Raw genomic sequence first — 17,751 nt, forward strand, 5'->3', positions numbered from 1 at the left:
ATTAGTCATAAATTATACACATCACTGGGTCTTTTCTTTATTTTTTTGAACTGAGAATCTCACACACCCAGAATATATTTCAATATGCACGTCTGCCTTCTGTTGTCATTCAATACAATGAGACTTAATCTCACAGTTGCCACTTTTTGTAGGACATATAATAGCACCACAATTCATACATTTTGTACAGATTTACAACTTAAACAGAAGTCAGTTTGACTTGACACCATCACTCTCACTTTTATTTTAATGCAAAATTTTAGACATGTCATTGGGGTTGGGTGTTGTTCAAGAGTTTTATCTTTGGTAAAGTAGCACATGAAAAGTGGGAGGGTTCAGGTCTATGACTTCATCGAAGTGAGTCTGAAGCGCTTTGATTGAAACACTTAAATGAAGCGAAGGGAAAATACAGAGAGAAGAATGACGAGAGTGGATTTGTTTTCCTTTGACACCAAAAATGTGAGTGCACCTTAACCAAAAATGCATCAAAACATCTCCCAGGTAGAGAAACATTTGTTTCTTTAAAATATTGAAGAGCCTGTCCTGGTGGAGTTGTGGCGGATGCAGGAACACACTCGCAGGACTCGGGGGTTTAATGGATCGAAGGCACCGCAGCGGCCGCGCCTCCTTGTGAGACGCCGTGAAAGGAAAAAAGAAGAGGTTGTGTGCTTGGAGGAGCTAATTCAACAGTCTTTCCGTCTCCGCCCGAGTGGCTCTCAGTTCCCTGCAGGTCCCTTTACGTCCAGAGACTGTTGGGCGGCCCCTGCCTGTAGGTTGCAAGCTGACGGGTCGCAGTAACCATTAGGACCGGCTGCTCCAGGGGGCCCTGGTACTCCGGGCTGTCCGGGAAGACCAGGAGGTCCCCTCTGGCCGTCACGACCGTCTTGACCGTAGCCGGGTCTTCCTGGCTCACCTGTGGTCACAAACTCATTTTAGGATACTACATCCATTCATCCATCCATTTTCAAGACAAGGTTGCACTCTGGACTAGTCGCCAGTTCATAGCAGGGCCGCATAGAAAGATAAACAACCATTCACACTCAAACACTTATGGACAATATGGAGTTCCCAACCCCTCGTATGCATATTTTTTTGGAATGTGGGAAGAAGCTGGAGAACCCAAAGAACCCACGCAGACATAGGGAGAACATGCAAACTCCACACAGAAAGGTCCCAGCCCCGGAATCAAACCCACAACCTTCTTGCTGTGAGGCGGCAAGCATTGCGATGCTGCATTTCAGAGGTAAACTCCACATTTGTAGCCATTATTTGAACTCTGAGTCACATTGCTGGAATCATGCAGACCAACTGGATAATAACCTTAGAAATGGTCAAACCCAAACCACTCACCAGGAAGTCCAGGCGGTCCGTGTTGACCTTTCGGCCCCCGTGATGTGGGCCCTCTGGAGCCTCTGTCTCCCAGTTCACCTGCGGTGCGATAATGCGCAATGAACTTTTGGTCTCTCACGTCATTATAAAAATATCTCCCTCGGCCCCCTGAGCGGAGACACCTGCCACCGCCTGCCTCCGTTACCTTTCTGCCCTTTCTTTCCCAAAGATCCTGGTGGCCCTTTAAGACCTGGAAGGCCTCTTGCTCCTGCGTGGCCGGGGAAGCCGTTATCTCCAGGCATCCCGGGGGATCCTGGGGGTCCGGGTCTTCCAGGTAAGCCAGCCACACCAGACTCTGGCCTCCTTAGGCTGGCTGCCAACTGGGCCAGCTGCTCTGTTGGGGTCCCAGCAGAAGAACAATGATCACACAACTCAAACTGGAGGGAAAGAAAAAGAATGTGGCACCAAGGCGCCGACAGTTTCCAAACAGCTGTAGCCAGCAATTATCAAGGGGGCTGAAAAGACAAAACACTTCTTAATGAGCCTCGCCATAACATAAAGAAGGCTTATTTGTGAAAGCCCAGAGCAATTATGGATGAGGAAATAGTCCACGAGCTCTCGTGCTCGAGGCAGAACAGGGTGAAACTGTGGTCATGAAATCCCCCCAGCTTCTTTTGTTTTCCAGCCCGTTTTCCATAGAAGCTCTGCAAATCGGGCAGAAACAAGATAACGCCCCTTCATTTCGCGCAATCAGCCGCAGAAAGGTTGTGTCTATGGTGTAAAAGGCCTAATATTAACCTCCTGCAGCTCTCCGTTGCATGTTTTGCACATGAAAAATGTCCAGTTTCTGCCTCCTGATGAAAATTCATGCAGCCGCAGCTCGACTGTTCCTTTCTCCCCCCCTTTTTTTTTCCTTAAGATTTCCTTTCCCAGACTCCTCACTGGGAGCGGCGCAGCGCAGGTCTGCTGGAGGTGAAATTAATTTTTCAGCACGTCGGGCATAAAAAAGTCATGAGTGTAGGAGATGAGTTGCGAAGACATAAGAGCAACGGAATGAAGAGAACAGAGGTTGCGACTTCAGTGAGACATTTCTAACGCTCGGAGAAAGAATCTCTCATCCATCACATAAACAAAGACTGAAGCTTTATTTCATGTTCGGCTATGGGGCCCTCTTCCCTTTCTCTTCTTCGCACTTGAGAGTATTCCGCAAGCGGCGAGATCAGTGAGACAACGCCGGGGCGACGCTGCACGTGGCTGCGTAATGAGGCATTCTGGGAAAGATTAAAGCCATGAAATGAGGCACAGAGGAAATGATAAATGGGGTCGAAAGCCCATCAGGTCTCACCTTGCATGACTCGCATGCAAACTTGTTTGATGTGTTGATCGCTTGGCTCTTTACCCTGGAAGAAGGGAAAAACACAGAAAAACGTCGCAGAAAAACGTGAATGCCAGGGCATTTTTGGTGACTTGAAGGTGCACTTTCTTCTCTTTGGGTGAACGCAATTCCAATTTGGGGGGGCATTTAGAGAGGGAGACTGTAGCGCTGTACCTTTGAGAAGCTGAAAGAGGGACTCGCTTTTCTTTCACCGATTTAAAAATTGATATTTTTGAGCCATAGACGACTTCAAAAGTCAGAATGCCAATATACGTATGGCGGCTGCAAGGGAACTTAATTATTATTAATTAATGTATTCACTGCCACTGCCCATTATGAAGGATTGCTATTCTATTTTTCCTTGTTCTTTGTTTTGTGTTGTTTTTTTTCTCTTAAGTTCAAGTAAGGAGACCTCACCTAAATAACACTGCAGTGAGTGTTCAGTCTGCAAAGATTTACTTAGAGTCTCTCACTAAGGAGTATTGCAGGCTTCATAATTAGTATCTCTTTATTCTCTTCAAACAGGAAGTTTGGGTTGTTGTTTAAAAAAATACATTGAAAATAACATGGGTCCCTGGTGAAACATAATGTGAGACTGAGATTATTCCAAAAATTTACATGAGTAAGATTTCATGTTTCTCCTGACAGGTGGGTACTGATGTTAGATGGTTTTTCCATAGTTTTACCTAATATAAAGTTTGCCAACAACGGCAGAACAGAAGTCCTTGGTGACTTAAAGGTCCCATGTTATGAATAATTCACTTCAGCAGTGTTATCAAACAATATGTTTCTGTCTGCGAACTGCCCAAAAATAAAAAAATCCATCATTTATTTATGCTGCTTGACCCATTTTCCAAAGTGCAAAAACACACAGTGCTGGAAATCAGCCCTTTGTGATGTCACAAAGTGTGTTGGTTTGTCTCTCAGGTCTACAAACAGTGGACTGAATATGTATTTATGGAGACCCATAGAGTGTTTTGTGTTATTTTCAATGCTGAATCATACAAGGCAGTGCCACTGGAGTCCGGGATGAAAAATGAAGTCGTGAAAACAAGTAGAATATTGCACCTTAACGTAATCATGTAAACCAATCACACGCAAGTTACGGCTGCCTGTCTGTGCCAGTGCTCCTTCCTCCGCCCTGATTAGATTGGTCACTTCCTGTTCTCCCATCCACCGCCCCGCCCACCTTCCCCATGGCTGATATCTGACCGGTGGGGCACTGGAAGCTGTTTGCATTCAAACAGGAAGGACATGTGTGACACTTCCAGCCCCCTTCGTCAGCCAAACTCAACATGTAAGGTGTCACATGCACCTGTTGTTTAAAAATGAGTTTTGTTGTGAAGTTGACTGTGGCTGAGGCACTGGAATTTGCACGACTGAGCCTGAGTAAGACGTCGAATGGTGACTTCAGACATTTAAAGAAAAATCTTGAACACTACAATCAGAGGTATGTGTTGTTTTAGATTGACATGTTCTATTGTTTTTCTCATTTTCATTTGTTTGATCCTTTTAAGTGCAGTTTCACTTTCTTATGGAGCTCAGAACTAAGAAAAGGTGTAATTTCACCACCTGACACCTGGTCTTAAGCTTTCTTTAAGAAGCCCGGTTGAAACAATGCAGAACCTCCAGATCAGATTGTCTACACAAATGCAAAATGCCCCAAATAGCCATAAGATATACAGAAATATTGTTTAGCTCCAACAGTTTCTGCTTCTCTGCTTGATATTTGGCACGTCTCGCTCTTCTCAAATAATGTGTCTGACCGAATGAAACTTTTATTTCTCTTCACTTCCACCTACCGCGGGACCCTGTGACCCTCTGACACCAGGTAGACCTCTGTCGCCCTGCATGCCTCGAGGTCCAGGTGTGCCGGAAGGTCCCTCAATTCCGGGCTGACCTCTGCTGCCCTCCGGACCTCTGCTACCAGCCTCGCCGGGGTTGCCAGTCTTGACAGAAAATGATGTGTGAGACCAAAGAGTCGAGACAAGGCGGCAGTGATTTTATCGGTACAGAGAAACGCTGGTAAGAACTCACCTCTCCTTTAGCTCCGGACTCTCCTGCTTCTCCCTATGAGGCAGCGTTCAAAGACAAAAGGTCAGACGTATACACAGAGGTTTATTTTAGTGCTGGTGACATATAATTATAAACACACAATGGTCAAATTATTGCTGGTGTTGGAACTCACAAGTTCGCCTTTGTCTCCTGCGTTTCCCTCATCACCTTGTGTTCCCTAAGGAATTAGTAGGTCACAGCATTGAGATCATTCACCTGTCTGGACCTGCTTTGTTTTTTAATGAAACATTATAACACAATATATATGTTTAGAAACAGGATTTCAAACCTGTTCTCCTTTTGGTCCTGCCTCTCCACGGTCTCCCTGTAATAATAGTTGTAAAGGTTTTAAGTCCAACAACAAAGAATCAAATGCAGGAGCTTCAAAAGGTCTGCAAATCAGAATATTCCTCTAGTCTACACCAGGGGGAGCTAAGAAGCTGATTACCGCTGCATTGATCTCCCCTCTCCATGCTAAGGACAACGGCTTTTAAGCTGACAGGGTGTCAGGTGTGTGCATGTGTGTTTCTTACCCTTTCTCCCTTTTCTCCGGGCACACCTGGGGGGCCTGGGAGACCAGGAAGACCAGGGTCACCTTTAGGCCCCTACAAAAAAAAGAACAAAACAAAAGTTTTATTTCTTTAATTTTAAAGGAGCACTAAAATGTTATCTACTTATTAGCTGTAGTCAGATGACAGATGTGTTGTGTATGCACGGCCCAGCAGGCGTTCATAATGAACTTTTAGCACAACGAGACACCGGAGCTCATTCTCTCGGGCATTTCTGTGTGCCATTCCACCTTTGATCACCGTCTGACTGTCTGAGGAATGCAGGGAGAACAGAGAGCTCATTCAGCCCACTGCTTACAGGTCTCCCCTTACTGTGAAAATAGACCTCATGTGAGATCCGGCCTCGGTCCATTCTCAGAGATACTCCAGCGAAATAACAGCCCGGAGGGCCCTGCACTCAACTGCAGCCTCCTTTATTCAAAGTATTAAAAATGCAAAAAGCTCTGTAATGTGTTGCGCCCTATGTTTTAGGCTTTTGTGATGTTTTTGATATTTATTGCTGAATCATGTCATTAAGCTAGCAGCTTAAGTTTTTAGAATGCGTTAATTTTTAAATAAAACATTTAAGCAGGATGATTCAAAACTGTAAGTGAAAATCTATTATACATCAGACTTATTCTACAACTTGTGTTGTTTTTTTCTCCCTCTTACCCTGGCGCCCAGTTTGCCGGCTGGACCTCGGGGGCCTTGTGCTCCAATATCACCCTGTGGAGAAAGGGTATTTAAAAAAATATATGTATATATAAATAATTCAGAATGACAATCATAAAACAATGAAAACATTAAAGACAGTTAAAGAACTCACAAGTTCACCGACGGGCCCTGCTGGTCCCACCTCTCCCTGTTCTCCACGTTCACCCTTTAAAGTGCAAGCAAAAGCATGATGACACAACAGGAATGAGCAGCTAAAGTGGCATTTTGAAAATATATTTGAGCAGAATTACTGTTTTGCCAGATGAGCCGATGGTTCCAGGAAGGCCAAGTTCACCAGCGTCACCCTGTGCCAAAACAACAAAAGTACTTTTCCTCATTTGAACAGTTTTAAGAGGGAGGGGGGGTCTTGCACACAAGAAACAGCTGATAATATTTGATAACAAACCCACCTTGAAGCCACCTGATCCTTTTGGTCCAGGCGAACCAGGCAAACCCTAAAAAAAATACCAACAACAACAATAACAGGGAGAACCATTTTTTTCTAAGTGACAGAAATACATCTATTGTGGGATTTTAATCCTCATGAAAGAACATAACATACAGTCAAAAAGCTGGAGTGAGTGTAAATCAAAACTCAGGTGCTAAATGCTCTTTCTTTGGCCATTGTTGACATTATTTTTGTGTATTAGCATATTTTAGCAGAATGAAATAAACAATTTTATCATTGATATTATTAATGTATATAATTGATATATATATATACACATAAATAACTCTAATCGCCAATATTGCTAATAATGCTCCACTATTATGTCGCACTTGCATTTATTTCTAACTCTTAACGCGCTAGTGTGACGGTGCTGTGCTGCCTCTACCATGAGCTACGGGGCTTCCACACTGATCCTCGGCGAGTTTACTCAGGTGCATCCAATCACAGTGAGCACTGACAGCTCAGGGTCAAAGGTCATACTCACAGGAAAGCCTTGAGGTCCAATCTCCCCGGGAGCGCCCGCCTTCCCGATGCCTCCCTGCGGGCGAACCCCACAGTGAAAAAAAACTGCAGCTTGCACAAATCCAAACAGCAACACAGCCTCGAGGTCTCGGCCGGCATCAAGCGGATCATTAATACATGATCGCTGTATCAATTGGAGTGGAGACACCGGCGCTCTACCTTTGTTCCTGGCATGCCAGGGATACCCTCACGGCCATCCACGCCTGGTAAGCCCTGGAGCAACACATCCACACAGCAGAGGGGAGGAGGCGTTATTGGCTGTTATTCTGGGGCCTCAGGATGGACCTCAGCCTTAATTAGTAATTAGTGATCACTCACAGCCTCTCCCTTTGGACCCGGAACACCTGTGATTCCTCTCGGCCCTTGGGAACCCTGAGCAAAAAAAAAAAAAAAAAAACAGTTTGGGGGGGGTCAGTTTGTTGAGTGTGTGCACCCAAGTCCCGGTGAACACGTGTTTTTTTTACACCCTTAAATCAGGTTAATACATCCATCTGACCTTTCCACCTGCAGGCCCAGGCTCGCCCATCACTCCTCGCTGACCTTGATCCCCCTGAAATAACGCGTCCACTCGTGAGCTCATAAATACAACGTCGGCGGCAGAGAATGACAGCGTCCATTACTTGCGGGATAAACTCACTGTTGCCCCCGCCACACCCTGGGGACCCGGATCTCCATCAAGACCGCGAACGCCCTGTCAAAAAAACAATATTGGCATCATCTGTTAGGGAAGTGTTTTTGGACAACAACTATGTATAGTCCGGTTAATATGATGGGTACAGTGACCAAATGATTACCATCTCTCCCTTGGAGCCGATCATTCCCATTGCCCCACGAAGTCCCTGAGGACCCTGGAATGTCAAACAGATGCAACAGGTGTCAGAGTCCCTGATAGAGGCCCAAACATGAAGTAGTGTCATCTTAATGTATACAGTATCTGACCGTTGGCCCTTGGGTTCCGACCTCCCCGGGGCTTCCCTGTTCTCCCTCCTCACCCTGAATGAAAAGGAAAAGGAAAATGAAAGAAATAATAAAAAAAAAGGCACAAGACAAAATTAGCATAACAGTGAGATTTAACATCATTCTAAGAGGACAAACAGAGGCCAGCCATGCTATCAGGGGCTGCTGGGTCCCCCTCCCTTAATGAGGAAACAGAGCAGCCGCCTTTCATTGGTTTTAAAAATACCCCCCTTCTAATGAATTTCACGGGGGCAAAAGCAGACGATTTAACTCTAAATCATTGATCGCCTGCTCTGCAAATTCCAAATAATAATAATAATAATGATACGCTGAGTCTGGCGGAGTCGGAGCGGCACGCTCATTAAGATGGATAATGGCGCGGGTCTGGGGGAAGCGCACACTTCCTGCTCCTAATAAGGCCACTTTTGCCTTTTGTGTTCAGCCATTAAGACGTGTAAACAACACATCGGCGATAATGGCGCTCGACTGCGGCGCGAAACAGGGGGACGAGGACGATTATTTGATCCATGAAGAATGCCAGTTTACTCTCCATTAGGCTCGGCTGTCTGACGATATGGAATTCCGAGCTCATATTATTCTAATGGGCACAATTTTCAAACAAGAGAGACGACGACGGCCGCAGTCGGTTGCCGCTCTGCCTCACGAGTGTATCGTTTCCCCCCCCCCCCCCGGTTTATCGCAATAGATTTTATAAATTGTTTCTGTTCGTTTGAAATACTGCGCGTGGCCGGGTCAAGCAATCTTTTCGGCGGGCAGCAAAGACATTTAATACATCAATATTTCTCCTTAATGGGATAAAAAAAAAAAAAAAAAGAATTATACACTCAGCCGCAGGACTATATCATGCTGATGCTTTTTGTTCGCTTTGGTTCACATTCATATTTGTGCATTTTTGAGTGGCAAACTGGCAACAAAAAAAAAAAGGCCGCTAGAATGAAATTTCCGGCGGATGAGGGAGCCACACTGACAGTAAATCATATCCCGCTATGGGGGGTGATAAAAGGAGATAGGCCCGGACTCATTTCCATTTATATAGTGCACGGACACATTTCTGGGAGAGGGGTGGCTGCGTTTGAACATCATTTCAAATAAATCATCCTCTGTGCATTACAAGGAGTCAGAGGCATTACACAGCGGCCCATGCCATCACTTCCTTATGAAATGGAGCGGCACATGCGCTATAATACGAGTCTCAAAGGCGCAGACAATTGCTTCTTTCCCGCGTTTGAGCCGCGCGTAATTGTTCTCTGATGCAGAATATCGCTGCATGTAGAGGGACTTTTATGATCTTGAGCGCAATCGAGGCGGCACCGGGTGCGTCTGAATCTATTCTTGTTGATACGATCACCTGTCCCGAGTTTACCAACATGGGTTTTATGCCGAAAGCACGTGATCGTGTTTTACCTTGTGCCCTTGTTTTCCAGGTTCTCCCACTTCTCCTTTGGTACCTTTGTGGCCCTTGAGACACAGAGAGAGAGGAGTCAGTTCAATTTGATCCAGACAGCAAAATGATTTTTGGTGTTGCGCCAAACAGCTCAGGTCTTCAACCAACCTTCATGCCAGGAAGGCCAGGGTGTCCAGGCATCCCAGGTGGACACGAGTTTGGACACTAAACGACAACAACAAAAAATAGAATTAAGGATCTAAAAATAGTATTTGTTTTATGAGGAATTGTTTAAATCGCAGTGGGAAACCAAAGCTTTACCAGGTCGGAGCTGCCGAGCATCCCAGCTGCACCCTGAAATTTAGAGAGAGCACAGGATGATGCATTGCTCCACGTTGGTGGGTGGAAGCAGCTAGTAAATCACTGGGGGAAGGACGGCGCTGACATCACTAACAAAAGCCGAATGAATTACGCGGCGGCGTCACGCTTCGTCCGCTGCGTAATGTGAAGTCAAATGTAATCAGACGTCAAGCGGCTCTCTGACACTCACTCTGGGCCCTGTTGGTCCACGAGGTCCTGGCGGGCCCCTCACACCCATGGGGCCCTGCGGAAACACAGCGCTCCATTAGTGTGACACGCGGAGGATTCATTCAGCGGAAGATGTTAGCGAGGATCCCGTGGCCCCGCAGATCACTGTTTCTTTTGAATTAGATTCTCCACCACAGAGGAGCACACAGCATTATTAACACACCTTGGGACTCATGTAATACAATGCGTTCGCCAGCTTGGGAGAGTTATTATGTAATTATATCTTGTTATTTAGACCTTATTGGATGCATCGCTCGCTTTTATAAGGTATTTTTTATGTTATGTTATGTTGATGATGACTCCGACTGGCCAATCAAGAAAGCACCAACTCATCCAAGTTTTGATAATTTCCGCGAAAGACCCTTTGAAATGCCAGTGGTGTATCTTGCGGTTATCCACTTTTTTCTTGTTTCTCATCACAGGGGGGAAGGCGGAGGGAGTTGAGTGGCTCCGCCCACCGCACTGCTTGCACCACAACTTTTGAGGATGCACTGTTCTAGCACCTCTCCACAGTCCTGATTTAATATCTACTCACAGGTGGTCCAGCTTTTCCCAGTTCACCCGTAAGTCCTCCAGGTCCAGGTGGTCCCTGTTCAAAGGTACAATTATTGCCGTTAATAGTGGCCAATTTGTATTATTTGATATAAATGGTGGAAATAACTGTGTTGCATGAATAATGAACTTACTGGGGACCCATCTGGTCCGACACCCTAAAAGGGCATGAAGAGTTAGACACAATGAGACAAATATACAGTATGTTGCATTAGTGGTCAGTCTGATGGTTGGAGTGGGAGCTACTCACAGCTGTTCCACGTGGACCAGATTTTCCTGGTTCCCCCTAAAATATGATTGAAAAAAAAAAATCATCCGTAAAACGCGCGTAATTACCGGCAGCATATTTGCTGGTTGAACAAAAAAAAAAGGAAGTTGCAAGAAGCAGCAGACATGTTAACATTCCTCCTGCTCGCTCATCACATGACTGCGACGGGGGCACACTTGACCCGGCAGTGTTTTAGCTTAATGAGGGCCGATGTTGGAGGCTTTGTTCCCCACGGAGATTACACAGAAGACTTGCAGGATTAAGTCTCATTTGTCACGTGGAATTGGTTTATGCGCCGCAGTGCCAGAGGACTGGACAGCAGCTTGGCACCATTTCACTGACGGCCTCCGAAGCGGGGGGGGGGAAACTCAAAAAGCTCATTAGTCACTCACTTTCTGGCCGGGAGGACCGTCAGCACCAGGATCTCCAATAGGGCCGGTCAAACCCTGCAGAGAGGAGACATCAGGCTTAGCTAACATGTCACTGCAGCAAATCAAGCCACTGCTCGTCCACATTTCATAATTGGATTGTTTTGAAATATAGATGATGTTGCTTTTCCAGACTGTTATAGCTAATATACAATACCGGCATCTCTATAAGTGGATCATACGGAAGTAAGTGAATGTATAAGTATAGGTATATACCTATACATATATTTATATATGTACATACATGTATATTATATACATATGAATATGAATATATAATTCACATATATATATATATATATATATATATATATATATATATATATATATATGTATATATATATATATATATATATATATATATATATACATATATATATATATATATATATATATACATATATATAAATGAAAAAAAGGATAAAACTACAGCTCAGCCTCTGACCCATTACATTTGAACTCCTTTGGAAAATGCCTTGACATCGACAGCAGTGTGTTTAGTTTGCCGAACTAACAGAAAAAGTCAGCGCCGGGGCAGAGGGCAAAAGTCTGGGACTGCATGCCAAGAGGAGGGCGGCATTCCTCTGCCTCATTTCAGAAAAAGCTCACTGGAGGAAATCATTCCGCACCGTTCTGAGGATTCTCGGCGAGGGACACCGACAAGCAGCCAGCCTACAAAGCCGGCATTGTTCTCTGGACTTTTGGTTTCGAGCATGTCACACAAACTTGTGACGTCCCGGAAAGCATGCAGCATTTACCTGTTAGTCACGATAATGCATTTGTAGAAGCTTTTGGACTAGACTAGACCTCTCAGGTGAAGCACAGACTCTTTAGTCTGTCATCTGTAGCAAAATTAGATGTAATGTTTTCGCTAAGGCCTCCCCCCACCTCTGTCAGTTAACTCAATTAGGCCCTGGTTTACCCTTTCACGTCGGATATCTGGATTTCTTCTTCCTGTTTAATGAATTCCTGGCATTTTTTCACACGTTTCATGAAAATTTCCTGCTTAATCTCGAGTTTCATTGGTCATTGCAGAGGGCTAATGGGTGAACTCATAAAGTGGGAGGATCACATCTCATGGTCCCGCCCACTTGCAAGACCTGCAATTGTATGGTGACCTGAATCGTGCAGCAAAGGTAAAACACATGAATTATAAAATGTTGCGCGCTCACGTCGTTTCCAGGAATTCCAGGTAATCCTGAAGATCCGGGTTTGCCGCCGTCTCCATCAGGTCCCTACAAATGAATGAAACAACAATTGTGTGAGGGGAAAGGCACTGCAATCAAAACAGTAGACTTTTTCTTTGTTACAGTCCATATTTACCGGGAGACCAACTTCACCATCTGCTCCTCTTTCCCCCTGAAACAAAAGACATTTGCACTTTGTTGCAAAGCCAAAGGCTTGAGCCAAACTGTACGACCTATGCTGCAGACGGGGAGAGCACTCACATCTATTCCGTTAATTCCCGGGACACCTGCAGGTCCAGGGGGGCCAGCAGGTCCTTCCCCATTCTAAGGAAAACAGAATAACATCATTGCAAATATATCAGCCTGAAAGACCAAAATGAAATGGACTGAATGATCAACCTAAAAAATAAAAAAAAAAGGTCCTTTCTAATAACTAATTACAGCTAAAGTGGGCGCAGGTGCAATAACTACTGTGTGATGCATTGCAAAACTTCTGCTCTGAGCTTAGATACGATTTCAGAATGACTTAAGACTTTGTACAACGGAGCAGAGAAGCATAGATGAAGGATTTATTCTACAAAAGAGCAGAATTTGCAACCCACCATTCCCAAACTAACTGCAGCATCCACTTAAAAATTTAACAAACTCTCAGCGTTTCTCTAATGGCATCACACAAAATCAATTTTGCAATTTTAGCATCAGCAGCGGAGAGAAAACACTGACCTGCACTTCCGTCACATCAGGCTACAAAGACAAAGAGGGGGAGAAACAGAAAGGGAGCGAAAAAAAATCACAGTTAGTCTTACTTGAGCGGAGCAAATAAGGACAAGCTGCAGGAGCAGAAGCGGCCCTCTGAGTCTGGGGGCCTGCACCATGTTGTCCCCGAGGGCAGGAGAGGTGGAAGTCTTAAGTCCTGTTCTCTGGGATTTGCAGGGTCGGAGGAGCCCCCGACGAAAACAGCCCCACAGACTCCGCTTCAGCTATCTAGTCTGTCCGAGGTCCCATAGCCATCAGGGGCTCATGTATATTCATACAATGCTTTCTCATGGGGAGGTGTTTAAAAGGGTGGACACTGTGGGGAGGGGCCACGGCTCACACAGGACCAATGGCCAGAGTTAGCGGGTGATTTAACCTCTGCTGTGAACCAAAATGATTGCATTCTATTACAGCACGCTTATAATTTATACACCTAAAAATAGGTGGGTTTTTTTAAACGTTATTAAAAAAAAAACATAATAAAGAGTAACTTATGGCCTGAAACATCAATCTATCTATCTATCTATCTATCTATCTATCTATCTATCTATCTATCATTCATTCATTCATTCATTCAGCCATCCTTACCGAAGTCCTGGCTGGGAGGCCAGGACAAGCCTGTTTGCGGGCCCGCGTCACGTCACAGTGAATCAGCATCGACTGGAGTTCAAACTTGATATGTGCAAAAAGAAATGTAGGTAATCGTCACAGAAAAACAGTTTGTCTCGCCAACAATGGAAAAGGTTATTGTTTTAGAGTGACAAAGACACATTACATGCCCTGATAGTCTTTTCATGCCATCAAAAGCAATGCCTCGAGCTGTGATTTTCTGCTGCGTCATATATAGAAAGCAGGTCACACTCGGCAAAGCCAAAACAAATGCTTAAGTATCCGAGCGTTAACTGTTTATTTTCCTGTCTAAATTGTAAATGTTAAAATGTGAAGCCTAACTGAAGGCATTTGTTCGTAATGTAAAGATGATTGATTTACGCTCTACGCCAATCGTACAGCTCCCCGCTATTCACTAAAACTTGCCACAAATTTCACATATTTTCGGCGAGGTCTGAATTGCGAGACGGCAGCGTCAGACTGCTCAACACAACTGAGAGCCAAATAAACAGGAGGACGAGAAAACAAAGGCATTTTGTCTCCCATGTCAAAGTATGGCACATTTTACCTAGTTCTATAAAGGTTAATGAGAAAGTAGGCAGAGGAGGACAAATGCAGTTTGATTGTGTGTAATTCTAATTTAAACGTGTAGGCTAATGTTACATAAGTAGTAATAGTAGTCATTCACTTGTTCTTAATTTTCCAATGATTGTGATAATCATTGTTTTTGAAAAGTTTTATATTTATTACTTGTCCTTTTTCACAATTATCATTGTTACTATTAGTAGTAGTAGTACCAGTGTTGTTGGTAGTCTTAGCTTCTAAAATATTGGAAAAATAAACAGGAGTAACCAATACTAACTACTACTACTACAACTAGCAGTAGTAGTACTGTTTAATTTATCTATTTATTTATTCATCTATTTATTTATCTATTTTCATCCAGACACAATTGTGGCCTCTGAAAATAGTAAAACTCTGAAATTAAGTGAAAACTTCCTCTGACTTCCACAAGCAATTCTCGACGCTGCATTCAGGGTCATGCAGAAACGTACCGGAACTGCCAGCATGGGGTTGTCCTTAGGCTTTCCAATCAACGTGAAGCCGTCCAAGCTCACTTTCTGCCGTGGTGAAATGTGCTCGGAGCCGACCGTGACGCAGTCCACCGCCAGGGTCACGGAGCTTCTGCCCACGTCCAGCAGGACGCGGTGCCACACCTCATTAAAGAGGAAATCCAGGGGGCCAAAAACGGCGGCTTGCCTGCTGCCGTCCAGCGCCGTGAAGCTGAACTCCACGGTCCTGGACTCCCCGTTGAGTCTCACTGCCAGCTGCTCATTCCCGTTCACGTCCTGCATTTGCCAGATATTCCAGTTTTTTTGTACCGTGCTGCCACTCATGCGCAGCACGGCCACAAAAGCAAACTCCTCCGGCAGCCCCAGGGGGTACGCTGATCTGAAACACCAAGGCGGGTTTTTGTTATCGGCCACTATTGGGTCATTTGACGCGACGTCCTCCGCATGTTGTTTGCTAGAGCCAACACAGGTCTTGGTTAAAAAAAAAAAAAAAAGCCTTCAGATATGCTTCTCCCTGGTACTGGAATGACTGACAGAAGGATCTGAGGCTACCTGAACTGATCCCTTTGGGGGAATTTCTGTCCATTTCAAAGGATCGAGAAACCAATTCCATTGGGCAATGTACTTGTTTTTAAATTGTTTTACTTCTTAAAAGGTTTAAAATTGTTTTGACCTGTCGCGTCTTCTTGTGTTGGTGTTGCAAGTAATTTGTGTTCCTCACTGTAGTGCGTGACTGCGGCTGTTTTGTTGCTGTTGGATGTATTGCTGTAACTTTGTTTTTGCTGCCCTCTTGGCCAGGTCGCTCTTGAAAACGAGATTTTAATCACCATGAGTCTTTTGACCCGGTTAAATAAAGGATGTCGATTGATTGATTTGTTTTAATGTAAAATGACTGAATTATCTTTGGTGGTGGTCGAGGACGATGCGACGGCGCAGAGGTCAGCGTTAAACGTTCAGCACCATGGACAGGGTAAACGGTGTTACACCTGCTTAACCACCAGGTGTCAGTGTCCACCTTGAGAAGCGACGCCTTACTTGGTGTTGATCCTGAAGTTGAAGGCCGGGCCTATCTGGTAGGCGGCGTGCTGAGGAGAGGACCCGTTCACTCTTCTGACGGTGCCCCTTCTCGCCAGCTCTGCGATGTGGAACTGGGACATGATATAAAAGCCTGGGGGAAGGGAAGGTGGACGCTGCTGTTACGGCCGCGGCAACAGCCGAGCGAACGAAAAAGATTCAAAGTTTAGTTAGTTGTGGAGAAAGTCACCTGGGAAGTAATCCTCCCCAAGGTTGATCTGAGGGCACAGGGCCTGCTGCTCCACATGAATGCCAACTTGAGATGACAGTCTCACAGCTGCAAGAGGACAAAACGGAGATAACCAAGTAGTGCGTGTGTGTGTGTGTGCGTGTGTGTGTGTGCGCGCGCGCGTGCATGCATGTGTGTGTGTGTGTGTGTGTGTGTGTGTGTGTGTGGACAAGGGATAAAGGCTTAGTGTTTGGAAAGCTGCACCACTGCCTTGAATAAATATTAGGCTATCTCCGGCTGTTTGTGGTTTCCTCTCTCACACTTGAGCTCTAGATTGCCCCGGTTTTACACATCTGGAGTGGACAGGAAGTGAAAGCTCTTGATCCAGTATGATTAACTGGTTTGTAAACAAAAGATGATTTCCTTTTAGGTTTCCTTTTCTATTTTGTTTGACCTGCGACACTACTGGCACCTACTGTACATGTATTCAACGCATGAATTTGTGCTCCCTTTCATTGCACAGAGGGATTTCGCTGAAGACATGCAGCTGAACTCGCTAACCCGACGTTGTTCGTGCAGCTACATGTACCCACACATTACGCATGTCATAAAATATGTATAAAGCTAAATATGTGTGCGCTGAGACGAAGCTAATTGCACGAAGAAAAGCCACATAAAATGCCTCACAATAGGAGCAAACAAAGCCCGATTCATGTATATTAGTGAAAGCAAGATTGGCTGATATTTGATCTTACAGCAGTGTAGTGTACAGTGTAGTGTACAGTCAATGTTGTTATTTTATGGAAGTAGAAATCTTTTGTTTGTTTGTTTGTTTTTTTGCTTTCAATTTACATTCACACCAATTGCACCTCACCAGTCAATGATGACTTACTTTGAGAATGGAGTCCAGTGCAAAGATATTCTGGTATCACAAAGCAGAAGCACAGCACATACAGAAGGATACGCCTGGAATGCAACCACAAGAGGAGATACAGCAGCAAATGCAGAATAGAACAGGAAGATACCCTTATTTATTCACGAGGTTGTTGGAAGGGTGAGTGAATGATTTACCTTTTCACTTGATCCATTTCATAGTTTGGTACAGAAAAAAAAAAGTTTTTTTTTAAAAAAAGCACCTAAAATGAATTGCTTCTAGAAATTGGCTGCCATGAGGGAACAAGAGTCTGAACAGATGCCTCCTCAGCAGGAGTGGGGAAAGCAGAGGTCACAGTGTGGGGTCTCTTATAGGCTCCACCGTTGTCATTTATTTGAGGGAGTAAGTCAACAGTCTTCCCAATGTCAACTTAACATTCCAGTGGAACTCTCCTGCAACCAGGCACCTTCACTGTGTAACTTTATTTATTTATTTATTTATTTATTTTTACTAATTTTCATTATAGTGCCACCTTCCTAATGTACATATATATATATATATATATATATATATATATACATATATATATATATATATATATATATATATATATATATATATATATATATATATATATATATATATATATGTATATATATATATATATATATATATATATATGTATATATATATATATATATATATATATATATATATATATATATATATATATATATATATATATATATATATATATATATATATGTATTTTTGGGGGGTTTTGCCCAAATCATATACTCAAGATTATTTGGGTTTT

At 44.1% G+C, this 17,751-nt stretch overlaps 1 protein-coding gene across 2 annotated transcripts; it reads right to left on the reverse strand.

Moving 5' to 3' along the window:
* Nucleotides 1-24: 24 nt before the first annotated feature.
* On the reverse strand, nucleotides 25-17,308 carry col9a1b (collagen, type IX, alpha 1b). Of its 2 annotated transcripts, XM_076018758.1 has the most exons (38): nucleotides 17,132-17,308; nucleotides 16,953-17,026; nucleotides 16,082-16,168; nucleotides 15,853-15,985; nucleotides 14,800-15,196; nucleotides 13,724-13,807; nucleotides 13,103-13,123; nucleotides 12,641-12,703; nucleotides 12,516-12,551; nucleotides 12,365-12,427; nucleotides 11,157-11,210; nucleotides 10,747-10,782; nucleotides 10,631-10,654; nucleotides 10,480-10,533; nucleotides 9,907-9,960; nucleotides 9,678-9,710; nucleotides 9,525-9,581; nucleotides 9,377-9,430; nucleotides 7,934-7,987; nucleotides 7,789-7,842; nucleotides 7,632-7,685; nucleotides 7,491-7,544; nucleotides 7,313-7,366; nucleotides 7,154-7,207; nucleotides 6,957-7,010; nucleotides 6,432-6,476; nucleotides 6,273-6,326; nucleotides 6,134-6,187; nucleotides 5,980-6,033; nucleotides 5,293-5,364; nucleotides 5,049-5,084; nucleotides 4,893-4,937; nucleotides 4,742-4,774; nucleotides 4,507-4,653; nucleotides 2,675-2,729; nucleotides 1,535-1,723; nucleotides 1,351-1,428; nucleotides 25-913 (listed from the first exon to the last, which is right to left on the reverse strand). In XM_076018758.1, the coding sequence occupies exons 1-38, from the start codon at nucleotides 17,146-17,148 to the stop codon at nucleotides 717-719; spliced, it is 2,778 nt and encodes a 925-aa protein (XP_075874873.1). In that variant the 5' UTR covers nucleotides 17,149-17,308; the 3' UTR covers nucleotides 25-716. The 2 variants fall into 2 exon arrangements, with proteins under 2 accessions (XP_075874873.1, XP_075874874.1); XM_076018759.1 differs by lacking the exons at nucleotides 13,103-13,123; nucleotides 13,724-13,807; nucleotides 14,800-15,196; ... (2 more) ...; nucleotides 16,953-17,026; nucleotides 17,132-17,308 and adding an exon at nucleotides 13,186-13,383.
* Nucleotides 17,309-17,751: the final 443 nt, after the last annotated feature.

Source organism: Nelusetta ayraudi, unplaced genomic scaffold, assembly GCF_046127955.1.
Source record: "Nelusetta ayraudi isolate G7.1 ecotype Tasmania unplaced genomic scaffold, CSIRO-AGI_Nayr_v1 ptg000008l, whole genome shotgun sequence".
NCBI lineage: Eukaryota > Metazoa > Chordata > Actinopteri > Tetraodontiformes > Monacanthidae > Nelusetta > Nelusetta ayraudi.

Bases quoted from the DNA above. Each gene is read 5' to 3' on its own strand.
- col9a1b (XM_076018758.1), bottom strand. The intron at 15,197-15,852 runs GTAAGGCGTCGC...TTGGTGTTTCAG, and splicing joins AACTTCAGGATCAACACCAA to ATCAGCGTACCCCCTGGGGC. The intron at 1,724-2,674 runs GTGAGACCTGAT...GGACCCCAACAG, and splicing joins TTGCATGCGAGTCATGCAAG to AGCAGCTGGCCCAGTTGGCA.